At 49.2% G+C, this 26,821-nt stretch overlaps 1 protein-coding gene across 1 annotated transcript in view; it reads right to left on the reverse strand.

Moving 5' to 3' along the window:
• Positions 1-26,821, reverse strand: part of LOC149345088 (uncharacterized) — a 59,609-nt gene that overhangs the window by 17,329 nt on the left and 15,459 nt on the right. The window contains exon 4 of the mRNA XM_089547361.1: positions 22,554-22,748. Coding sequence (XP_089403487.1) covers positions 22,554-22,748 — 195 coding nt within the window. The remainder of the gene's footprint in view (positions 1-22,553; positions 22,749-26,821) is intronic.

The raw sequence follows: 26,821 nt of genomic DNA on the forward strand, positions 1-26,821 counted from the left end.
TGTCCTGTCTTCGCATTTGTATCCAAATATAGAAATATAACCGTACGTGAATCACATCCACGCAAAGGTCGAATAAGTTACTCGCTGCTTCAAGTGAAAATCAAGGAAATAAATTTTCTGATATACTCAACGAAGATAATAGTACCGAATGTGATAAATATTGCCACGTGCCATTGTAGTGTCCGTTCGTTCGCGCAAGGCCGCAGGAAAGGGGTGTTATCATTTGTGTTCGTGACGCGAGAAGCGACCGGACTAATCTCGATTGATCACAGCCATGCCGAGCTGCATCTACGTGTTTCCAGATTACTCTAGACGATCTCGACCTGTTATCTCGAAGTTTCCTTGCCGGCTTTGAATTGAACGATGCCGCGAGCAGCGGGTATTCGTAGTTCGACGACTGACATGCACGTTTGTTGCTCACGCCGCTGCCGAGTTGCCGAGTTATTCAGTTCTTTTGCGGGCGCAAGTCAGCCCAAATAAAGAGCTTCGTTTCCAAGTATTCTGGGTGTCTTCCTGACCGCTGGACTGCCGTCACTACAACGTGACAATATGTGACCGCCCTCTCCACTGTCATTTCTGAATGCACTACATAAAATCATAGAAGGCATGACCAGCCGCTATTCCCATGGATGACAAAGGCGATACTAAGTGCCATTAAGGTAAAAGATGTTTGGTATTGCAAGTGGAAGAAACAATAACAAAATATACATTATTTCCAACAGTTTCGGAGCTCCCGTAATTCTTTCATCGCAATGATTGGGATGAGGAAAAAAAGAGTTCAACACACTAGACAGTTTTAATTTTACGTACGTAGAACCTTCACGTACGTAAACGTGAGCAGTCTACGTAGCTTACGCTTGTGTCGCTTCGTACAGTTTTAGCTACACATACGGGACGCAAACTGTGTATATATGCCATAGAACCTAAAAAATATGCGCTAGCATGTTATGCCGCGCCATCTAGCGCAGATAAACAAAACTAATTTTCTTTGGTCGAGCTGCTTGGCGTCGAGCCAGGCCATGCCACACTGCGGCTGTAGCCAAGACTAGCTGTTGTGCACTGAGGAAGTTGCAGTTGTCGGTATGCCTCCTTCGAGTGTTTTGAGCCGTCATGATATCGTGGGGAGGTTGACTTGGCAAGAAATCGAAACACATGTTGACAACGTGTATGTATGGAGCCAAAACGTGCACAGTTTTGCCGCTGACTATGCCGAGGGTCTCCGATATCCCGCGAAGTTTCGAGCCTCGCGTGGTCTCCGAGACCCTCGGCACACTCGGTCTATGTTGCCATGACGACCACAAACACTTGTCCGTCAGGCTTAGGAGCTGCTGAAAGGGATTTCAATCTGGAAAACAAAAGCTAGTTCTCACCTAAAACTTCATGCGAGAGCAAGAATGGTCTAACTGAAGGCAAATACCACAGTTTACAGCACGATACCACGTCGAGGGATTAGCGACGAAGCTGTATTCACTCTAAAGCGGGCGGGCAGGGCGCCGCCATCTTGCCAGCGCCAGGTGCGCAAGCAACGTGAAGACCGCAACGCAAAGATCCGAATCTCACGTACGTCCGTGCGACTCACGCAGACACTTCACGTTCTGCGCATGCGCACTGGTGACCCGTAAGCGTTCTACTTACGTGAAGCTTCTACGTACGTGAAACTAAAACTGTCTACTATTGATGCATAAAGCTGAGGGCAATCCTAAAAGGATGTGGGATATTAGTAATAATGTCATCAGTGCACCCGTAAAAAAGCACATTGCCCCTGAATTAATTGAAACTTAATAAACTGATGTCTTCAATACATACTTTACTAACGTTGGACCAGCTCTGACTGTCTGTGTATACCTCATAAGGTGTGTGATGTTAATTACCCATTATTACACAGCACATTTTGTCTCAAAACTATAGAAGATATTAGAGTACAACGTGTATTAGCTGATATGAATGCCAACAAGGCGGCTGGACACTATGGCATTACTGTCGAGGCTTTAAACGCTAATGTTTACCTGCTCTGTCCTAATATTCAATCGTGATATAGAGCGTGTTACATACCCCGAAATTCTAAAGATTGCAAAAGTATCTCTTATATGTAAATGTGGCGATGTTAATGACCCTCACAGCTATTGGCCAATTTCTGTTTTGAGTGTCATTAATACCGTGTTTGAAAAGGTAATTTCTAAATTGAAAGAGTATCTGAAGAAAAAACATTTTTACTGAATCTCGGCACAGCTTCAGAACCTCTCGCTCAACATCATCAGCAGCATTAGAGCTATCTCAGCATATAAAAGAAGCAATCCATAACAACGAATTAGCCGTAGTAATATTTGTAGACCTCAAGGCGACTTTCGACAGTTATTCATTCCATACTCCTAAAGAAACTTGAATATTAAGAATTCAGTGCCAGCACTCTCCACTTATTTTCTAGTTACTTGGCCAACCACAGCAGTTTGTTAGAATCAAGAACTTTACGTCTTTATATTCTTCTGTTAGAACAGTTGTGCCTCAGTGATCCGTTCTAGGACCCATTTTGTTTTCTTTATATGTTAACGGTTTTCCTTCAGCAGGTATGAAATAGAAGGCTGCAACAGCTGCAATCATGAATTCAATGCAGGCTTCTGTCCTGCGCCTTCTCACAGCAAAGCGAACGCTCAAACGTACGCGTTACACCCTCGTAACGATCCTGGGAGTTTTATTTTCTTGTGACGAAGTGTGGGGATAAGACTGCTTGGAGCCAGACAGGAGGGGGGGGGGACGTCTTAAGTAGGAGCCGTGGCGCGCCGCACCAATGGTGCAGCAGACCGCGCGTGCGGCACAGTCCAGCGTGGGAGTCGAGATCAAGGCACGATTAATCCGGTGGGGGAGAGTCAATATAGCCACGCGAACATTGCACAAACTACACCGCTGCGACAGGATGGCTGGGCGGTGGCGAAGTAGGTAGAGTACGCACGGTTAACGAGCGCAAAAAAAAAGACGAAGAGAAGACAGCCCGACACAAGCGCTCACTACCAACTGAACGTTTGTTGGGAAAAAGAGGTAGAGTAACCTAACCTATGGACACTCGCTGGAAGAGGTCTCCGAAGGTCGTTCATAACCGCGTGGACAGCCACGCTGCCAATACCAATGCGCTGCAGTCGTCGGAGGCGCTGAGGAATGCACGGTGCGTGCTAGGAGTCGCCGATTGGCACGAACTCCGCCGCCTCTAACAGCGGCATCAGTAGGGCCGTGAAGCTGCGCAAAGGACTGGCGATGCGCCGCCGCTGCATCAGTTCCAAAAGGAATAGTGTGGGCACGCCGAGGCGCGCGGGAAGGCTGCCGTGAATCCGTAGCGACGAAGTCCATGACAGCCCATGGAGTTGGCGCAGTGACGAGAGCAAGAACTGCCGCGCACTGGGGCTTGTGCTCGAATGGCTGGGGCCAGCGGGAATAGGAGTGCGCAAGATGGCTTCCGTCCAGCGAGGAAGCCGGGCGAAGAACGGGAGGCCATTACTGCGCCTCTCGAGATGCCTGCAGGGACCGCCGCACAATGTTGAAGTTGGGCGGCAGCAGGGGAAAGGATAGAAGACGGGCAAGCTGCTGACCGCCGCTTCCGGCGGCGCGATGAAAAGGCAGACCGCCGTCGCCGGCCTGCAGCATGGAGCCGACGGCCCACGTGCGAGGAACGCATGCGCCGAGAGAGATGCGGGGGTAACCGCTTCCTTCGGCTGCTCGAGCGAAACAGTTGTTCGATCTCTCAACTTGAAACGACCAGTGCAAGCGCAAAACCTTCTCTCCCCGCAGCTTGTGGCGCGAGGGAGAGAGAAAAGAGTGCGCGAGCAGTAGATTTTTATTTCTTGCTGAAGGCCATTGGTCCCGAAGCGCTACACCCAGTTACTTTTCTGGGACCGAAATGCTAAGATTCGTTTTTGCTGCTGCTTAAAACTCCCGAAAAAACGTTTCTAGGCTTTTAGTGGGAGCACTGCCTTTTTGCTTGTGTTTCTATGTCCTGCCTCTACGGTCGGTCTGGAAACGTCTGATAAATGTTGTACTGTGACTGAAGTTTCCTGAAGAGTTTTAGTAAATGATATGCTGGAAGCTTTCCGTGTCTACTTTGCTGACACGAGACAATGGCCATCGGCAATGTATTTGAGGGTATAATGATTCAGGAGTAGATAGCTGTCTAATGTGCTCATGAGGTTGTAAAAATTTTTTTCTTAGCTAGAATAAAATTAGAGCTTGATATTAACACAATTTCTAGCATATTTACGGTTCGTCTAATCATCAAGCTCTCACCCGATGATGTAATATCGCTGCTGAATGCTGCCACTGTGTGGTGACACCATCAACGCCATGAATTTGTTTTCGCAAGCTAATTAAAAAATTACAAACCGTAATATACGCGGTACGACCAACGCTAATAGCATCACTATAACTCATTGTATGCAACCAACAAGCAAAATAATGCACTGAGAATCTGTTTCGCGGCCCCTGTAAGGCGGAGCTGAACTGTCCTCTCCAATTTGAGAGACTTCCTGGAGACTCCATTCGATTTGTCCAACGGGCAAAGAATAGACCCGAACGGGCGATGATGTTCCATGGACTCCCTGGCAGCCCTGCAACACGCTGTCGCGTTGCACTCTTACGAGCGAAGCTAAAGCGTCCTTCACTTTTTGTGATGACGATAGAGTAATGAATACCGCACAGTTCGGTTTCTGAAAGAATCGATCAACGGAGTTGACTCTGTTAGAACAAAATGATTTTATTTTGAAGGAACGTGACAACATAAAGTTGGCTCTTGGAATATACGTGGATTTTAAAAAAGGCATTTAACGGACCAAATAAAAATTTATTGCTAGATAAGTTACAGAACTGTGGCTTCCGTGGAGAGCTTTCAAACTATTGAAAACTTATCTAAGTAGCCGACAGCAGTTTGTTTTCAGAACGATTCTATCAGGTGAGCCCCAATGGAGCATTTTAGGACCCTTTTTATTTCAAATATACATATAAATAACAAAATAACTTTTATAGCATTGAAAAATGCGCAACCTATGCCGAAGATACGGTACAGCTCTTTTCAGCCGCCTCAACGGCAGAACTAGCAGTTCAGGGTAACGTTACGCTTCGAAATCCTGGGCTGTGGAAGAAATATAATGGGCCAGATGTTAGCCTAATTTTAAAGGCCATTTCTTGCTTCCCCAAGAACGAAATCATACTGTTTGATTAGAATATTATTAGAAACGATGGTAGAGCTAGCTAATACCTTTAAAGGTGGACTGAAGAGGAATCTGAACTCGTCTTTTTGCCGCGGGAACTCGATCTACACGTTCTAAGCACTCTTAGAAACTTCGAATTGTTGATTTGTGCGGCCGATTTCCCTAGTTTTAACGTCCGGCTCCCGCCTTTTTTTGAATTCCCCGCAGACGGTGGGAGGAGTCGACCAACGTATGGAGTGCCTTTCAGGCAGTCGCGTGGCGGCTTTGCTTTCGCTTTTATTTTGTTTTTTTTTTAGGTTTCTGTGAATAAATAGATCTAGTCAGAGGCTACATAGCAGCAAATTATGCCCACGGAAATGAAAGTACGCGTGGACTCTTTGCTTTCGCCGATCACTACGTATCAATCCGCCGATGGCAGAGCGGCAAGCCGCCAGGGGACTGGTTGAAAGGTTGGTCGACACCTCCCACCGCCTGCCGGGAATTGAAAAAAAAAACGTGGGAGCCAGACGTTTAATCGGATTTAAATTAGGGAAATCGGCCGTACAGGACAATAATGCGATGTTTCTAAGAACGCTCGGAACGTGTAGATCGAGTTCCAGCGCTAAAAATACGAGTTCAGATTCCTCTTCAGTGCACCTTTAAGGTTTTTGGAGGGACCTTTTCAGAAAGGTCAAGTTTTGGTGTCTATATAAAATGCAATTGTTGTAGGAGTAACCGACACCAACATATACTTTGAGCTGTCGGAGGTGAAGCGTCTTACTCCTCCTTACTTTTTCGCATTTAAACTACCGTTGATTGTTTACCACTACCTACAAGAATAATAAAAAGCAAAAGCAGAAGAAATATAGCTAAGTCTTCATACTGTGAATTATCTGTCGCGCTTTTCCGTAAGTATGGCATTGTTAGCGTGCAAAACATGTATACGTACCACTCGTGTGAAACTTTACAACTTAAAGGGGTGGAGACACCAAATTTTGAAGCTATAAAAAGCCTGCTATGGGATTCCTATGTATGCAAGGGCAGTCACTGCCAGGTGTTGGACGCAACAAACGTTTAAAAAATATTTTAATTCGGTTCCAAAGATTACCTAAATGCTCGCTCTCACGACCTAGACCCATTCGCTAGCGCCATCAACCATGACGTCACAAGGGGTGTAGAAAAATAAAGTTTTAGTGACGTCATACCAAAATACAGTGACGTACGATGAGCGGGGCACAGCCGCGTGAGCGCAGTCGACGCACCAGCGAGCCGCGTTTGCTGCTAACCGCCACTCGCTCGGTTTGCGGCGCGCCGTTGCGAACAGCGTCGCAACGTCCGATTGCAGCTCGTTGCCTGCGTCCGGCCTGCTAGATGTCAACGGCGGGCCGCTCGCGGCAACAACGACGGGAAGCGGCAGCCAATGCGAGCGCGGAGACTCCTTGGAGCCGGGCGGCCTGCGCCAGTCTTCGTGCCGAACGCCGGCATCTGAAGAACGCGATAGTATTGTTTGTTCACGTTCATAGCAAACCCTGGGATATATGAATATCAAAAATGCATCGTTTGTGACGATCGTTGGCAAATACCGAGTTCCTGGTAGAAGTGATGACTGCGATGCAAGCAAATTTCATCCCATAGCCGGTTTTGTGCTGCTACCTGGTGCGGTTCGCCTGCCGTCTGCTAGCTCTGTTGCTGAAGACGTCGTGGAAATCGAGCATATCTTTTATTATGGGACGAGTTCACAGTAAAGGGGTGCCGAGCGGAGCACGTTTCTGAGCGCTGGCCAGTCCCGAAGCTCCCTCAGCTGCGGAGTCGATATCGAAAGCAGCTAGGCCTAGCGACGACTAGGGCAGTCTGGGACCAGCGCGCAGGTCGTCGGCCGGCGTTGCCGCAGGCAGTGTCGCTGCCGAAAGATCCACTTTTAGCACAGATGCATGCTGTCGTATCTCGAATCTAGAAAGCATCCTTTCTGGTGGCATGGCTGTTTTGTATTTTCTTGTGCGGACGTGAAGTACGCCGAGTCTGCCGGCCGGTAGGTCAGCCTGGATACCGTCTGCCGACGTCATAAAAGCGAGCTAAAGAGTGTTCTTGGCGTAAATAATAAACCATGGGACAAGAAATGTGAAAAAAGTGTCATTTTTGAGGATCGCTGACCAATACTGAGCTGCTAGTAGAGGTAACAACTGTGATATGAGCAAATTTCTCACAACCGCGCCTAGCAGCTGCCGCTGGCGCGATGTCGGGGTCCGGCTCGCCTGGCGCCCGCTAGCTCCGCTGCCGAAGGCGTCGAGGAGATTGACCATACTATTATTTTATTGTGAGATGATTCTGTTAACACTACAGCTATTTGTGAAAAGTAGGCCTTTTATTATAGCGCAGGCGACTTCCGAAGCGCCGGCCGCTTGCTAAACAGGCTATAGGCCTAGCGACGACCACGGCAGCCAGGCAGCAGCAGAGCTCGTCGCCCGGAGCGCCCGCGAGCGGTGCCGTTGCCGAAAGCTCCCAACATAAGCAGACATGCTTTGTCGCTGCTCGAGTATAGCTGGCAGTTCTGATAACAAGGCGATCTTGTCTTTTCTTGTGATATTTGTACACCATCCCAAGCAGCGCTCAGGTACTGCTGCACGGCAGCGAAGTGTGACACCGGTTGTGGGCGCAGCTCGGGTAGAGCGGCGCAGCGATGCTTACTGGCATTTTGCAAAGTGTTTCGCATCCTCACGCGAACCCGCGAAGGCGATATTAGCGTGCGAACAAAAAAAAAGTCGATGTCCTCACTCGTTGGAATCAGATCTGTCAGAATCCGAGCTGCTGGGACTAGACGTGCAGTTGTTTGTTTTCATATGCGCTGGTCAGCACGTGTGTGGGAAAGCAGACGATGCAGCAGTAGGTGCGTCACAACTTTTGTGGGCCCACGTGACCAAGCGAAGCAGTTGATCTTCCCCCTCTGTGACGTCACTGTACAACTCGGCGTTCCGAAACCGAAACCGAAAATCGTTCACCTAAAAATGCTATAATAAATTATTCACTGTGAATATATGAATCTTTGAGTGTGTATCATGCTTCCTGGAGCCATAAAAAACGTTTGCAACTAAGAACGCGCGAACCACAAATTTGGTGTCTCCACCCCTTTAAATTAAGAAATAATACTAATTTCCTTGCTCACCTAGCATTTTTAAGTGAAAAATATTTGTATATAACCCATGTACAGTTGAAAATGGTAAAGTCCTTGCAGGACAACTTAGGAGCCGAACTATGCAACATAAAATTCCTGAAATGTTCAATTATTGCATGAGCTGCGATATCCAGCTCGACAGGATATCGAAGCCAGTTTGCGTAATTTTTTCGGTAACCGAAATTCTCACAAATCTTTTCACTACACTAAAGTATATTGATGTTTTTGTATTTTCTCTCTTCGTTCATTGTCATTTCCTGCAACATATTTGCAAGTTACTCTAAAGGCCGACCCACATGGAGCGATTTTGCTGCGAAAAACTAGCGTACGGTCGCCCAGCAGCATCCGGTCCCGCAGCCGGCGGCTGTTCGCCTTCAGTTGAAGCCCGTTTCACATGCAAGCGAAAACGCAAGCGAATCCCGCAGCCGCGGCACAAAAACATGTTTTGACCGCAGGGTGTTGAACCGGAATTTTTTCGGGTTCGGTTCAGGTTCGGGTTCACACCTTTCGGGTTCAGTTCCGGGTTCCGCTCCAGAGCGACATTCCGTTCCGGTTCGAACCGGTTCGGGCCATACTGAACCGGTTCAAACGGGTTCAGTACAAAAAAAAATTTGAACGTAGAGGGGTTTTAATGAACCTTTTTATGCTGTTTACTTTTTTTCTGGCGCATCGATATATAAAATAAAAAATGCAAAAATTTGTTTGGTCTATTGGGGTTTAACGTCCCAAAGCAACTGAGTCTATGAGGGACGCCGTAGTGAAGGGCTCCGGAAATTTCGACCACCTGGGGTTCTTTAACGTGCACTGACATCGCACAGCACACGGGCCTCTAGAATTTCGCCTTCATCGAAATTCAGCCGCCGCGGCCGGGATCGAACCCGCGTCTTTCGGGCCAGCAGCCGAGTGCCGTAGCCACTGAGCCACCGCGGCGGGGCGCAGAATTTGTGTAATGCGATACTATGTTCTCAATTTACCCACTTTGTTTATTGTCCGTGGCAAAAAGACGTATTTACGGCAAGAGCCGCAAAATGCAATGAAATCGAAATTAATGTATATCGGCTGTGTACACTATAATCCGTCTGATTAGGCATAAGACGAAAAGCCGGTGGATCTTGCATCTACAAAACCCACCAGCTTGAGCAGTTTCGGAGACTCGTCGCGCGAGTAATTGGTCATCCTGATTCTGGAGTCGGTCAGGAATTTCTCGGGAGCAGTGCACTTACGCGGGCGCCGACATGACCCCCGCACGCGGCCTCTACGTTCCCACGCATTATTGAGAAACGAAGCTGTCATGTATCGGCACCTGCATGCAGACAGCCACCTTTCCGTCACCCCGAAACCGACTTGCCAGTCACCCCCCACCCCCTCCTTTCCTACATGGTACGGGAATATGCGAGAACCCTTCAACCGCTCATCCCCCACCCAACGGGAGCCTTTTAGGAGCACTGGCTCTCCATCTCCATAGCTTACCACACATATTTTATTTAAATCATCTCTTCGATGTCGCCTTTGTGACTCGTGTTATATATCTTGAACCCCTATAGCTCAGTATCTTCAAAAACACACCTAATCGTGGCTTCTGCCTAGCACAGGGACAAATTACAACTTAGCTTATTATGATGACGTCGACGTATTTTGATCTGATAAAAAGAGTGTGATAACAAAACACACTCTTGGATGGGTTGAGAACGCTTCTTTTCTGCACGGATGCAAATTGGTAACATCTTCGTTGGGATGTTGTGTTGCATCATTCTTGTAAATGCAGCATTCTGCTTGGAAGAATGTATGCTTGAACTACATTGAATTTTTGTAACGTTTGCTGGGGCCCTATCAAAGAGAGCCTGTGCGTCTACAGATTTTTTGGGCCCGTGACAGAGTCTGGTGAATCAGCCGTGCACCATTTGTCCACACACTTGTTTCAGGGTATTTACTTTCAAACCTACGAAACAACCCCTTTCTGGCCACTGTGCTAAATAGCCCACTAAGTGCTTGTCTGTCTTTTCTGGACATGGTCGTGGGAGAACTTTATGCCAATACATTCGGGTTGCTCACTATTAACTTTTCCTTCGGACACCTGTATGACCTCTCCACACTTGAAGGAATTGGTGAGCGCTAAAAACCACGGAAAAAGGACTAACACACAAAACGGAGCGCTTCGTCCTGTGTGTTAATCCTTTTTCCGTGGTTTTTAGCGCTCACCAATTCCTTCAAGTATGTATTTCCAACTAGCCCCAGTAGTAGCTCTTTTGACCTCTCCACAAGGCAAATGACTAAGGTGATCGGTCATTGCTTCCTCTACCCATATATCTGCAGCCTTACCCAGCCTTTTTGATACCTGTGTAATATATTAAAGCGAAATCAGCGGATGTAGATCGAGCCCACTTATAACGGCCGCAGATATACGCTTGCTTATTACGAACGGGTACGGTGCTGCCGTCAAAATATGCATAAGGGCAATGGCAATTCGTCGCAAATAAAGTCAAAACTTTGTCCGCACCACTCGGTTATAGCGAACGAGGACGCGCCGTAAACTACCCCCGGAGTTGAAGAGGTGGTGCTTCCAGTAAGCGCGGATATGAGAGAGCGCATCTCAACCTTCACGATACCGCCCGGGAAAGAATATGTCGACCCAAAAATGCAATAAAAGGGGGCACTGCAGTGCGCAGCGCTAACCGGAAAGTCCGGCGTCTGGAAACACTGTAAACGGTAGCGTAAACACGGTAACGGTATGGTATAATTCTATTGAAGTAGTAAGTAATCGCCGGCTAAGCCCGCGTCGGTGGCCTACGAGGGGAATCATTTCCTGCGTGTTCGCCGGCTGGCCAAAGCATCCCAGGTGGAAGAAGCGCGGTGGGCGTGGTAAAGGGACATCACCGAAAGTGAAGCTACTGACCATGGTCATCGATAAATTAACTAACAGCACTGATTTGAGAATTTTGAAAGCCTTACTAGCCATGCTGGTCACGTGGTATGCATTGCCTGCCCAGTGGGCTCCATCTTTTGCACTGCTACCAAGTGCAGGCAGCGTCATAGAGCGGGCGCTGCAACTGATGCATTCGGTGCCACGAGCGCTGCGCTACTTTCGTCGCTGCATGAGCCCAGGAACGAAACAAGAAGCTCGAAACACACGTGACCAGACGCATGTAGATTTGTGAAAACGCTTCGTTGACCCTTAGCTATCCAGATGCTTCCTCGGATAACTAAGTTCCTGCGGACCACAAAATCGCAGAAGCGCGTGCTCTGACGAAGACGTTGAACACAAAGTACGAGCCCTCCCGTACTGCCAGGAATTTTATTTATGTGGCCGGCGTGCCACCAGCTGCCGTGGATACTTCAACCATGATTAGTTATACATAGTCCCTAAATTTGATAGTTGGCAACAAGGGTGTCGACGAGGATTAAATGACTGCCCTAGATAGCCTGCAAAGAGGCGCTGCAGGCTCTGTTTTGCACAAGCACGCGCGAATAACGCAGTTCTATAAGAAGTAAACGCCACTTTTAGCGGCCTCAGTGTTTTTGGCTGTTGTACGGAGAGTAAACTTACTACGAGCATCGGATATAACGAACGGAATCCGCGTGACCGTCAGGTTCGTGATAAATGGGCTCGACTGTAGTTTCAAAAGGCCGGTATAACCTTTTTCACGCTTCAAACATCGACATTACGCATTAGGCCATACCTTCGCGCCAAGAAGGCGTTTGTGCCATGGTCAGTGAACTGCTACCTGTGCGAGCAACGAGAAATCATTGAGCCACAAAATGATTTTTTTTGTCTTGATGCTGTGTTTTTTTTTCACATAATTCAGCAGTTTGTTAAAAAATACATTGAGATCATGCACTTCACTGCAACATTTCTGTCTGCGATAAAAAGACTTCGGAATTCCGTGCGCACTCTTCGTGTTTAAGGATCACTTAGCGTGTGGAAAACCCGCATGATGGATGAACACGCAAAACTGCCGCGTTCAGCGAAGTCACTGTCAAGAGAACAGTGCTCTTTACAGCAAGATGAATATGCTGTGCAAAGTTCAGCCTCCTGACTGGTTCCGGAATTTTTATGTGCGGGCGGAGTAAGGGAGTCTTGGTGGTGTAAGGACTTCTACCGAGATCTTTGAATTCGACGAAATCAAGCGCGGCACAAGCAGGGTCAGAAAGGTTGCTAATATGCCATGCAAACAAGATAACAAGAAGCCTAGGACATGGCCGAATAGCCTAAGGCATCTCTAAACGGAGCTTTTCTGTTGCGCCGCCACTAGTACATATCCAACTGGGAGTATGAATACTGTTTTAGATGTTTTTTTTCACTGCGTTAGCATTATAGCCTCCTTTACCAAAAATAACCACACTATGTTTGCGGGCAAGGGGGGGGGGGGGGGGGCGGGGGCTTGTGTGCGCGTGCGTGCGTGCAGCCTCCACCCTTGATGCACACCATACCCCAGTGGGCGCACATCCGGGCACTGACTGGTAAAAATGCACTTTCAACAACCTTAACCGTCCCCCACCTCCCATTGCCCACCTGTGAGGCGGATTGTTGGGACTAACTTTCTGCCGCCCTAGTCTTAGTGTCGTCAGCTGTCGGAAACAACGAGCGCTTAAAAAGTAAATGTTGTACTACCTACTGCGGTGGCTCAGACTTTAGGGCACTCGGCTACTTATTCGATCTTTCCTGTCGAGCACAGTATGTTCAAGTTCATGCTCATAAATCCAGCATTAGTCCAGTAGACTCCGGCGTTCCTCAGGGCAGCGTCCTGGGCCCGCTCCTGTTTTTGATTTTCATCAATGACTTGCCTAACGAACTCAGTGTACCGGTCCGATTGTATGCAGACGACTGCATCATTTATAAACAAATTGGTACTCTGGAAGATCATGTTGAACTAAATCTAAATTTGCAAAAAATCAACGAATGGTGCAAAAGGTGGCAGATGCTATTAAATCCAAATAAAACAGTTTTATGACCATTACAAGAAAGAAAACTATCTCAGATTATAGTTATAGTATCAATGATAGAATAATAACCAGGGTCAATAAATACAAATATCTTGGATTAACACTTACTTCTGACTTACGTTGGAATTCACACATAGATAATACATGTTCCAAGGCCTCAAAAGCACTCTGGAGCCTCAGACGAAATATGCATAGTGCAACCCCTTCAATCAAATGTCTGGTTTTTAAGAGCTTGATAAGGCCCATTCTCGAATATGGAAAAATTGTTTGGGACCCCCACACTGCATTCAATTGCTCTAAGCTGGAAAGAATTCAGCGTCTCGGTGCCAGGTTTATATTTAATAGGTACCGACATTCTGATTCCCCAACGTCTTTGTGCAAACGTGCTGATTCGGAAGCGCTCGATTTTAGAACCAAATGTGACAGGCTCAAGTTTCTTTTTCAGATTATTAACCGCAGCTTGAAAATAAACCATTCAAAGTACTTTGAAATTAAAACTGGAGAAATATCGCGCCATCGTAACAGCTTGTACATACCAATGCCAACAGTCCGGAATGATTGCTTTAAATTTAGTTTTTTCCCAAGAACCATTAAGGAATGGAATATGCTACCAAACTCTGTTGTCACCTCACAATCACTTAGGGAATGTTTAGATAAGCTGCATGATGTTTTATTGTCTACATGAATTATATGCCAGTGTTTTATATTTTGTATAAGTGGTGAACGCTTTATGTACCGAATTTTTGTGCCCGTTTCAATGTTTGTGTTTTTGCTATTTTTTATACCTCATTATACACTCCTGTTATAGCCCGTGATCTGGGCTGACAGTATAAATAAATGAAATGAATGAAATGAAATGATGTACCCGGGTCCGAACCCGGCGGCGTTTCGAAGGAAACGAAACGCAAAAGGCGCCCGTGTGCTGTGGGGTGTCAGTGCACGTTAAAGGTCTCTATACTCCGTTTCATACATCAGGTGCAACGCTGTCAAAGCTAGCGCTCTTTTTTGCGCAGCCTGCATCCGTGACAGAAAATAGTGCGTTGCTTGTGGTGAGCGAAAAATAACAAATGCATTGCCGACAGGCTTCGTGGGTAATACATTTGTCATCAGCGTGACAAAAAACGATGATATTGCGAGCGAATCGGTCGAGATCTATGATTTTGTATTTTGCGTGTGTCGTCTTTTTCCATTTCACGGTTTCGCTGTCCCCGCTGGCCGCCGTGTTTACTCTTTCTGTCCGCCTCCCTTTTCCTTTTGAGAAAATGGCGTCCAGCTCAGCGGCGTGACGACAATTTGGACCAATCTGAAACGCGGACAAATACGCCTTGCTCGCCGGTAAATTGGTTTTTGAGGAAAGGAAATGTATCTGTCATATCTCGGTAGACACCTAAAGCTCGCCGTAACGGGAAGGGAGGAAGATGGAGCGACGCGTTAGACCGCACGGCCACAAAACAGCGCGGAGGGATACACCTCTCTTTATTTTTTTCTGCGGACTACTTCCGTAGCCTTCACCGCGTTGCACATGATGTATGAAACGGAGTATAGTTGGTCCAAATTACTCTGGAGCTCTCCACTACGGCACCCTATTCTCCCTTCCTTATTTGACTGCCACCTTCCTCCCTTCCCTTACGGCGCGGTTGAGGTGTCCATCGAGAAGTGAGACTATTACTGCGCCATTTCCTTTCCTCAAAATCTATCACCACAACGTTGTTGGGTCGTTGCGCTAATGTTTCATAAATTTGTGGTAAATGACGCAAAGAACGGGAAGGTATTCTAAATAGGCGTTTAAAGTACTATACACAACGAATTTCATTGAGTGTTTTATTCTTTCAAATGATGCACTAGATAATATAATACCTGTATCACCGTGTGGTATGCACCTACGGCCGCTGAATAATTCAGAAAAGAATTTATTTTCCCATGCTGTTTCGGCATCGGTTTCATCAACCGAACGATGCTATAACGTGTAGTTGAACTTTAGGTCACGTGAGGCGCGGAAAAACTGTGATATAAACGCTGATACGTTGTTTTTAGTCACTAGTGTACTTAATCCAGCGTGCTTAATAGGCTAGTATTACAACAAACAACATATTAGCAGTTATATTGCCGTTTCTTTCGTGCCTAATGTAACCTGAATTCAACTACTCGTCAGAGCCATCGCTCTGTTGATAAACCAAGAACAGCGTCAAGAAGAAATTCAACTATAATTTATTTGTTCGTAGTAGACGAATACCACGGGGTGCTCCATGAGCACCAATATCGAAAGCATCGTTTGAAAGAAGGAAACACGCAAGCAAAAATGTGGTGTCTATAGATCTTTATTGAGTTAGATCAGTGCTAACAATTTTATTACGACCATACAGAAACATGTAAAGGGGCAGAAGTAACAACTCAAGATTTCATATAAACCGGACGTACAATGTCTGTTTATGTCTATATCTATTTATGTTTATGTTTACGTCTGTTTCACAAAATCTACTTTTATAACCCTCATCTCAGAGACTCGCTACTTCTGCCGCCTTCATATATTTCTTCTCTCAGCGACCATCAGTTCAAGGTTGAAGTGCCAAGCAGTCGCACCCACTTTCATTCTTCCTCATTCATTCCCAAGGCAGCTAAGGAATGAAACCTCCATCGCATGCGTTACAAACTCCCATGTTACTTAAGAATGTTGTTAGCGATTATATAATCTAATTCTGCTATACCAAAATTGTTCTTGTATATTTCTTATTACTACCCACTCCTCTCTGTAATGCTTCGGCCCTGCGCATAAATAAATAAATAAATAAATAAATAAATAAATAAATAAATAAATAAATAAATAAATAAATAAATAAATAAATAAATAAATAAATAAACAAATAAACAAATAAATAAATTGTAGTGAATTACAATGAACGCGCCTGAACTATGATGAACGCGCCTCCTGTTGCCTCGATGGCAGACGAAGAAGTTGACGACGAAGTGTGCCGGCGCGCGGCTCCAGCTCTCCCCCGCCGTGGGTATGTGCCATTCAGCCTGAGGTCATCATCATCATCATCTCTGGCTGTCTAGACTGACTGTGATCTTGCTGCCATCCGCTCAGCTGTTTGGTGAACTGTATCGCCGAGTTCACTAGTACGCGAACCCCCTTTCATTTGGTGGAGGTGCGGGGTCATGGACAAAACAAACAAACAAATAAATAAGTAAATAAATAAATAAATAAATAAATAGAAGAAACTGGTGCCAGTACATCACAGAAGCCTCAATTAGGTTTCTTCCCAGACACCACACTACATTCAGTTCTGTTGTCGAATATACTGGGTGCCATTTTCGCATTTTCTAGCGCAGACAGCTTCGGATGGGCAAACCTATGCACTAGACTATCTCTTTTTGTCTGAAAAAAAGTGTGCCGGGTTGAAAAAAGTGGGGCTGAACCCTGTGCCGAACCGGTTCGGAGCGGTTCCTTTGAATCGTTCCGGTTCGGGTTCAGTTCCAAGATGGCGAAAAAATATGGGTTCGGTTCGGCTCCGGTTCCGGGTGAAAATTCAGGTTCGGTTCCGGTTTCGGGTTCAGGTTCGGTTCGACACCCTGGAACTTTTGAGTCGTCACAGCGGCTCGAGCGATGAGGCTTCAAGTTGTAAATGTTCGCTGCGACGCGCCGCTCAATCGCTCAGTCGCTGGCATGTTCGCCGGGCTTAGCCGCTCGCCGGAGTGTCCTACGCGGATTGTCAGCGCGGACTAATCAGGGCGCCACCGCGTCTGTCTCCCGCCCGACGGGCAACATGGCGGCGCCCGTCGAAGCGGGGCCTCTCGCTTCAGCACCAATTCATTAAAACTTCCCGTTGGGCGAGTTGGTAGTTCATCTTGAATTAGAAGTGTTATAGCGCAAACAAAGACACGGACAAAAAGAGAGGAAACACACACACAAGCGCTTGTGTGTGTGTTTCCTCTCTTTTTGTCCGTGTCTTTGTTTGCGCTATAACACTTCTAATTCAAGACAGCACCAATTCGTCGTTGTCGCCACACTGTGCCTCGCGTTGACGGCAAAAGAAAGGTGCACGAAGCTGTCGCTTTCACTGAAGACGCCCGCACCGCGAGTGATGGAACGCTCCAAACTTTGAGAATGCTTCCGTGTTTACAGAGCTGCTAGGCTTAGCCAGTGCGTGTTGTTTGACGTCAGAAGGCGCGGGAGGTTCGAACAGGTTAAAGATTTTGGTCTGGAAAGGGGCCATAAAGAATAATTCGTCCTATTTGTCACCATTGAATAAACATTTGGTTAATTGTAAATGCAAAGCTGTTCTTTTCAGAATTTTACCGAGTGTATGAATCACGCCGTGTCTAGCAACGCTGAAATTGCGGCGGCAGCGGTCGGGTGACAGCCGCCTGTTTTTCGTCGTAAGTGGTGCAGCACGGTGGCGGTGCGTCGGCGTCCCGCAGCACTGGTGCTCGCCGCGCGAAATTCGCAGTGAAAGTTTGCTCCGTGCGGGTCGCCCTTAATTTGTTTTATAAATGATTTCAAAAACCCTGCTCAGTCATTTCTATGAGTGCTGAAATGCCTGTAATATGCGAATTTGTTTTTGGGTGAACGTGCTTTTTCTTTTGTGTCTTTTCTTTTTGTTCTGCTTTCCCGTGCAGAGTGCATGCACGTTCGACTGTACAACCGCGCGTGAGAAAAGGTTATCACTAGTGACATGCCACGTGAGCGGCAGACAGCAATGCTCGGTGCTGCAGTTGTGAACACGCCGATCACAAAAGTGCCAGCTGTGTTTGCTAAGCACGGCGCTTTGCCAGCCGCGTGGCGCAATTTTCGCCGCTCCGGTGACGTCTATGTAACTCGCGACTGTACTGTGTGCATTCGCAATTCATATGTTTACATTGTACGGGCATATCCTTCATTAATTGGATGAAAAATGAACGTATTATATTGAGTGTTACGAAAGGCCATTGCAGCCTGTCGTGTCCGGTCGCTGTGTTGAATGCAGCGAAAGACGCACACGGTACTTTAAGACTTCGTTTATTTAAAGCCGATGAGGGTGCGACCAGCGTCGACCGAGGCTGGAGCCGAACTGGCCGCCCGAAGAAAGGAGGGAGTGGAGAAGCGTCCACGGCAGGGAGTGGCTTCCCAGAACAGGAGGAGGGTGCGGGGGCGCACCGTGGGGGGGCATCCGGCGACAGCGTGCGACGAGGGGCAAGCGGTCGTTAGGAGGAGGATGCGAGTGGTCGTTAGGAGGAGGATTGAGTGGTCGTTAGGAGGAGGATGCGAACTGTCGTTAGGAGGAGGACGCGGGGGCGCACACACACAAAAGCAATAAGGGGACACAACACTTCCTTCCCCCTTAGAAAGTTGCCTGGTATCGTGCAGGGGGTCGGCGCTCACGCGTGGAGGCGCGCTGGCTTTGTGCGCTCGGGGGAGAAACACTTGTAGGCTGGCTGTTGTTCGCTGTGTCTCCTGGGTCTGTCCTGGGCGAAGTCTCTTCTTCCGGGAAGAGGTGCCAGGCTATGTGGGAAGATGGTGCACGTGTTCTCTCCGCTGGCGGACAGCTCTCAGACGGCGTCGTAAATCTACGCAGCTGGTTGAGATGTCGGCGTGCTACTGTGCCATGTATGTTGACGAGCCAAGAGCGCAGGCCTATGCGTCTGACAATTGTAGCTTCCTCCCAGCGTGGCTTTTTCAGAAACTGTCGGGCGAGGACGCGCTGCCCCTCATTAAGCGTGCCGCAGCGCGGAATTGCTTTTTCTTCCCGGAACGTCTCTGCCTTTGGCTCGGGGAGGATGGCTGTGAGCTGGGTTCGCATTTCACGCTCGAACATCATTTTCGAGGGGGTCTCGCCTGTTGTGCTCTGAACCGTCGTGTGCTGCTTGAAGAGAAAGCGCGCAAGGCGGCGCTGCAGCGAGCCTGTCTGATCTCTTTCAAGGGCGCGTTTTAGCTCGGCTACGTAGCGCTCGGCTTGTCCGTTTGTCGCTGGGTGGTAGGGGGCCGATGTAACTGATGAGATCCCGTTGTCGCGATAAAACTTGAGGATCTCCGCAGACACAAACGGTGTTCCGTTGTCCGACACTACCTTGCGCGGCAGGCCGAACGTTGCAAATAGTGATCGGAGGTTGTCAATGACTGCTGCCGAAGTCGTCTGTCCCATTTGCCTTATCTCAAGCCACTTTGTGTAGGCATCTACGACCACAAGGAAAGTGCAGCCCTCAATTGGTCCTGCAAAATCAATGTGCAGTGTGTGCCATGGTGTGTCTGGCTTTTCCCATTCTGGGACAGGAGCTTTCGGCGGGGCGCTCCGGCTGCTCTGGCAAGGCTTGCATTCTCGCACCACTGTTTCGATGTCGTTGTCAATGCCAGGCCACCACATGTAGCTTCTGGCACACTTTTTCATTGCAACGATGCCCCGATGTCCGGCGTGGATGAGAGACATAGCTTGTGCGCGTAGTTCTCTCGGCATCACAACTCGGGACCCAAATATGATGCAGCCGCGATGGGTGCTCAACTCTGTAGCTCGCCTGCGGTAAGCGTCGAAGTTGTCCCCTTTGAGTTTATGCACGTTGCCTTGTTGAACAGCTGTGTAAACTAGCCGGAGAGCTGCGCACTTCTGCGTAGATGCTGCAACTGTGCCTGCTGTAAGCGGAGGTTCTGGCAGTGCTTCGAACATCAGAACGTCTCCTGGTGGAAATGGTTCGTCAACAGTTGCGTCTAGTGGCAGACGGCTTAGCGCATCGGCGTTTTGATGTTTGCCGCATATCATCACGCCTAGTGGAGAAAACCAATTTCTCCCTAGAAGGCTTGATCCTGTGCCCTTCACAACAAGCAGAGGTAGCGTATGGGTCTGGCCGTTGTAGTTAACCTGCACGTTGGCAGAGCCCAATAGTGGCAGATTCTGTCCTGACCACGTTCGCAGGTGCGTGTCGTCTTGTTGCAGGGCGGGTGCGTCAGATGGCCATGAAGTTCGGAACGTGTCCTCACTGATCAGAGTACAGGCTGCGCCGGAGTCCACCTCGAACTTAATCAGCTGGTGATGTACGCTTACTTCTGTAAAAATCTTCGGTCGCGTGCCGAGATTCATGGTGTTCAGGTCGTACAACACAGATGGTGTTGCTGATGTTGTTCCATGGAGATCAGATAGCGGCGTATTCTCTGAGGCGTTGACGCTGTGATTAGGCTGGGAAGGTGACTTTATCTTGGCAAGTCTCCGTTTCGTAATGCATGCTCTTTCGATATGCCCTCGCTTGTGGCAAAAATTACACGTGGCTGACTGGAATCGACATCCCTGGGGGTTGTGTTGGTCGTCACACCGCCAGCAGCGTTGTGCCTTTTTGACCGATTTTACAACAACAGAAGGCTTGCGCACCTGGTTGCTTGTCTGGTGTACCGGCTCGGTGTTCCGGCGAATCCCTCTCTGCTGGTGACCGGCGCTCTCCGCTCGAACGGCGATGTCGTAAGCTTTGCTGAATGTGAGGTCCTTCTCAGCGAACAGGCGCTGCTGCAGTGACTCGTCACTCAGTCCGCACACAAATCTGTCGCGTAACATCACGTCCAAGGGAAGCATGGTGGTGTTAGCAGAAGAAGCTGCGTCTCCCTCCTGCCCGGTAGCTGTTGTCGACAGCGTTCCAAAATTGCAGTCGGCAGCGAGCTTCTTGAGCGCGGCTACGTAGGCGCTCACAGTTTCTCCTCCCAGTTGATCTCGTCGTTGGAAGCGAGCCCGGCTGTAGACCTCGGATGGCCTTGGGTCGTAGTGCTTTTGCAGCGCTTTTACGATGTCGTCGTAAGACACTGCCGCTGGTGTGCTTGGCTGAATAAGGGCGCAGACAGTATCGTAGGTCTGCTCCCCGCACAGCGTCAGCAGGTTGGCCCTCTTCAAGGCTGGGTCTGTGATGTTGTTAGCTTCAAAGTAGAACTGAAGGCGTCCAACCCACGATGACCACGATGAGCCGTTGAATTCTGGTATCTGATTGGGAAACCCTCGCGTAGCCATGGCTTGTCAATAGCGTTGCGTAGCGCGGGTCGAATCCACTTTCTCGTCGCCACTGTCGTGTCCGGTCGCTGTGTTGAATGCAGCGAAAGACGCACACGGTACTTTAAGACTTCGTTTATTTAAAGCCGATGAGGGTGCGACCAGCGTCGACCGAGGCTGGAGCCGAACTGGCCGCCCGAAGAAAGGAGGGAGTGGAGAAGCGTCCACGGCAGGGAGTGGCTTCCCAGAACAGGAGGAGGGTGCGGGGGCGCACCGTGGGGGGGCATCCGGCGACAGCGTGCGACGAGGGGCAAGCGGTCGTTAGGAGGAGGATGCGAGTGGTCGTTAGGAGGAGGATTGAGTGGTCGTTAGGAGGAGGATGCGAACTGTCGTTAGGAGGAGGACGCGGGGGCGCACACACACAAAAGCAATAAGGGGACACAACACAGCCATTACATAGGGGGATTCATTAAAGAAGACATAACATATATACAATAAAAAATACAAAGAGCTGGAAACAGAAGCATGCATGCTAAGAAGCAAGGTATTAATTAATGAGAGAAAGGAAAAAAAAGAAAAAAAGAGTAGAGGAATGGGGCGGTCTTAGCGCCCCCCGTAGATGATTGGTGACACAGCGCAAATTTTGTTCCCTTTCAGTCGCTCACGTTCATTTTCTCGTTTGTTGGAATTGGGGCAACCACTATGACAGCGACCAACTTCTCAGCTTCAGCCGAAGTCCCTCTAGCTGACTGTCGCTTGTAACAGGTCAACTGTTTTCGTGCTATTATGTGGGCTAATCCCCCCCCTCCCCCCCCCCATCTTAAGTCATGCTTCACCCGAGCCTTTAAGTATACAGGCACTGATGAAGATGATAGGTGACCACGTGTCAGTGCCAATCTAAATAAGCCGCGTTTACATGAATGTGACAGCAGCGCATCGCTGCTGTCACATTCTTTTTCTTTTTAGCGCGTCGTATTCATGTAAACGGTGACAATGCGCTAGGAAAGCGCATCGCGTCAATGTGCCAGATGGGGGTAGATGTAGAATGACAAGTCGACTTCAGCGGTGGATGGAAACAGGTTTGGAGGTGTCCCTGCTCCTTCTTGTCGTGCCTATACAATACCCCCCCCCCCCCCCCCCCCGCCGGATAACAAAGCAGAATGGGCGAAGGGTCACTCAGTGTATATCACGTGGATTAGCCGAAAACGAAGTCACTTTCGTTTAATAAGTTGCACCCGCACCGATGCTAGCTGTTGCTGCTGCGGGCAGCCGGAAGACGAAAGAGAGAGGGTGTTCTCTTCAGCCATCTATGGTGCGCAGCACAGCAGCTACGGCACTCACCGGTAGGCGGCCGACACGGCCAGCGCAGCGCGGAGCACCTGCACCGGCCGCACCCGCACCAGGGTGTCCACCGCCAGCTGCGCCACGGGCCGCAGCGGCAGCTTGGAAGGCACCAGGGGCCTCCGGTTCGGGACTCCCGTCAGCTCGCCCCGGAGCCAGCGGACCAGCTTCTGCAGGCTGTCGCCGTGCACCAGGCTGCGGGGAAGAAGAGGACCACGTGACTCACTCTTGCGCTACCCTGCATGGTGTCATCGGGCTAACGCATGGCAACTGTGCATCATCGAGGACAAAAGTGGTATACTCCACGCGGTGGGAGCCGGAGCAACGGAAAACTGAGGCATTTTGGCGAGCTAAATCACGAAACATTGAAACGAGCCAAGCGACATGCCTGCTGGTAATAAAGGTCACGCATTGGCTATCTCTATCCCAGATGCCGCCCGTACATGGCGTTGCAACGCAGTTTTCCGTTGCTCCGGCTCCCGCCGCGTGGAGTATACCCCTTTTGTCAGCGATAGTACACAATGCGACAGTCAGCTAACGGAAGCACCGCACTGCTCGGAATCCCGCCCTTTGTATTCCAGAGGAGGTGGGCTGTGGGTTCCGCCACTGTTGAAGACGAAACCAAAACAGTAGTCATCTCGCTGTCGAGAGCAGATGCAAGCATGAAATGCATTGCAGGAAAGCATCGGCACGTTCTAGGAAGGCTCCCACGCGAAGATTTATATTTCGGAGTGGTAGGCGTTTCACCTTTCGGTACTGATTTGGTACTTAAAGCCACGTGGTGTTATAAGAAATACGCTAATCAAGCCCGACGGCGCGCGCATGAGACGGAGCTAGCACGAGGAACATGGAGATTGGTGCCTTTTCCCGACGCCTGACACTGGAAGGGAGGAGGGGCGGGGCAGTGCCTCGTAGATATAAAGCCTTTGCATTCCTGCCGCGACGTCACGCACCATGCCCGGTTTACCATACCACGGCATGAATTTAGAGCACGAGGCTCAAGAAGCCCGTCAAGTTGCGTTGACGGGCCAGTGGTGATCACAGAAGCGATGGCCTTGTGGTAGAGCATCCGCTTCGCATTGGGGAGGTGCCGGGCTCGATTCCCGATGCTGCCGGGTACTCATGGGCCGGTTTTCTAATGGGTACAAGATTTCCCCCCGCCTGGTGGTAAGGTTTTCTTTGGTGATATTCTTGGGGAAAGGGTCTTCGACCAAACCGTTGGGTCGACGTCCCCGTGATTCTTTCCGCCGTCAAGCAACCCTAAAGGCCCGTTCACACTTGCCCAAAAATTCGGCGAGCGAAGCGGATTCGCTCGCCGCAAAAACAGGGACCTGTTCTCACTTGTTCACGCGCGGGCGAGGCGGATCCGCCGCGCCACTGCTGTTTCTCGCTTTTCCAAACCGCGTCGCTGCTAGCGGCATCAACAGATATAGTGAGAAAAGAGCATAAATTTACGCTGTCTACGTACCATAAGCGTATGCATGCTTACGTACGTTAAACGCAGGCACATTCTCACTTTTAGTTCAGCGTATGCTAGCACAAATGCAAAAATAAACTCAGCTGTAGTGGCGCCATCTGGCTGTCAGGGCGGGAACCATTAGTGTCAACATGCCGACTCTGCTGTTAAGCCTAGAAGCGGCGGACTCGTCTCTCTGAATAAAAAAAGAAAGCAAATTTATCACATATACGTTTCCTTGAAGGCGAGGTGAGAGGAAGCGAAAGACCTGTGCCGCATTTCTGGCCAGTGAACGCAGTGAAAAAGGCAGCAACAAGGAGAATTCAAATGAAGCGGAGTGTCCGGCTTCGAAAGGCGCCGCCATGTTTGTCGCCGCGCGGCGGAAATGGGTCCAGCCCGATCGCCCTCGCCGCGCCGCTTTCCGCGTCGCTCGGCGTCAAAAGCGGCCGAATCCGCTTCGCTCGGCGAATTTTTGGGCAAGTGTGAACGGGCCTTAAGTCCCTCTTGTACGGTAACCCTCCCCCCCTCCCTCCCCTCTCCTTATGGCTCCTTATCCCAAGCAGTTCGCCCCAGAAAAGGGGAGCACCAGAGCGGAGCATACGCGCCCTGCGGTCAGCCTTTCATTTCAACACGCTTTTACTTCGGTAATTCATGGGTAACAAAAAGGCGAAAATTCGTCGATGATACAATCTAGACCACTTTGATTTCTTTATCTTACCACCCAGGAAAGGGCGCGATGAAAAGAAATTCCAACAGCGGAGCGCACAGGTGCCGCGTTGGTCTCGTTTCTTTCCATCTACGGTATACACGAGCACTCGTGCACGTCCTTCCTTTTCAATCATGCAGCCTGACACTGGGCGATGCTGAACTTTCACCTAACCTTTATTGAAGATAACAAATACGCAAGGAATTTTTTATATACAGTACATGCGCAGCTGGAGCAACAAATACATATCACCAGCCACTTTATAACATAAAGAAATGGTAAACGGAATACCAACGTGTATGGCTTCTTGCGCATACATTTTCACATCGAATTCGCTTGTTCAGTCTATCTACAGGAGAAGATGTGTGTGTGTGTGTAGCTGCTTACTTTTTACGTCTGTGTGTACGTGATGTGCGTTCTATTCGAGTACATGTCGCGAAGCTTTGGAAGGTATGCTCATGATGGAAGCCACCAGCACATGGTTAGTTTATTCGTTTATTGGGGTTTAACGTCCCAAAGCAACTCAGGCTATGAGGGACGCCGTAGTGAAGGCCTCCGGAAATTTTGACCACCTGGGGTTCTTTAACATGCACTGACATCGCACAGTACACGGGCCTCCAGAATTTCGCCTTCATCGAAATTCGGCCGCCGCGGCCGGGATCGAACCCGCGACTTTCGGGTCAGCAGCCGAGCGCCGTAGCCACTGAGCCACCACGGCGGGCACCAGCACATGGACTTACACATATGCGACACGAGAGGCGAACAGCTAGATTCCTGTGTCAAGACTGTAGCCGCACGCATCTTCTCCTACTCTGCTCATGATTGACGTATAGGTTGTTTCCTCGCCTTACGCCGCCGCGGTGGCTCAGTGGTTATGGCGCTCGGCTGCTTACCTGATAGACGCGGGTTCGAACTTGGCCGCGGCGGTCGAATTTCGATGGAGGCGAAATTCCTAAGGCCCGTGTACACAGTGCGATGTCAGCGCACGTTAAAAAACCCCAGGTGATTAAAATTTTCAGAGCCCTTCACTACGGCGTCCCTCATGGCCAGAGTCGCTTTTGGACGTTCAACCCCCATAGACCAAATAGTCTAGAGCATGGTCGAGAGCGGCAGTGATTCAGTTCTTCGTCGACAGCCCAGTTCTTTCCGTCTGCCGGAAGGTCGGGCCATAAACAGTTCCAAGTTTGACGCAGGTCTCCCAGTCTTCCTTATTGGCTGCCTTCCGTCACCACTACGGACAGTACAGTGTGCAAATACTGCCTGCATTCCACCTCCATTTTTCTCTTCCTATGGTCCGTTTTTATTTCTTTTTTCGTCTACTGACAGTCACTCTGCTTATCCTTTTTATTTGCGCCGGTACCCGTCTAGATTCCCGCCTTGAACTTCTTGTTCCTTTCTCACCGTTGTTTAAAAATGGAACTCATTGATGTGTGTTAAGCTAGAAGATTACGGCGCCAGTAGCTCCTTTCCCCCTCTAGGCGGTAACTACCCTATCCGTCGGAATTCTGGAGGGGTTAGGAATGGTGACAGCGGTCGCGCGCTTCATACGCTGTCCAAGGCCGCGGGGATTGGGGAGCAAGACTGCGAGCAGCCTTGTCGGGGTCGCAAGGGGTCGGCGACCGTTTCCTATTGAGAAGAGATTAGCTGTCAAGTGGGTGGGAGTCAGTAAGGTCGGCGACTTCTGAAAACCCCGACTGTCTAGCTAGCAGTGGACTTTACTGGCGCCTCTAGAGTCGGGCTCTGGCGAGCACTGGGCTCTGCCCACTTTTATGTACAGTGCCATTGCAGCAGTATTGGTTGAAATTGGGCGAGAGCAGATTTAATAAAGCTCCCCCCATTTATCGAAGGTATCAAAACCCGCTGCAAACGAAGGCCAGAGAGGAGCGCGCCAAGTCTCAGTCTCGGCCGCTTTTAGACAGCCTTTCTTTTAACCACCTTTTTCTCCTCTTGCCTTTATTTTTGTTCTCGACTTCAATAAACAAGTTTTTGTTTGTCAAGAAGTTTGGAGTGGCTGCTCCAACCGGCAACGTGTCGCCGGGCGAGTGGACGAAGACGTGAAGTGCCCAGCATTCGATCAGACCAACCGGCCAATCCGACATTTTACGA

Source organism: Amblyomma mixtum, chromosome 5 (assembly GCF_055824585.1).
Source record: "Amblyomma mixtum isolate Tamu chromosome 5, ASM5582458v1, whole genome shotgun sequence".
NCBI lineage: Eukaryota > Metazoa > Arthropoda > Arachnida > Ixodida > Ixodidae > Amblyomma > Amblyomma mixtum.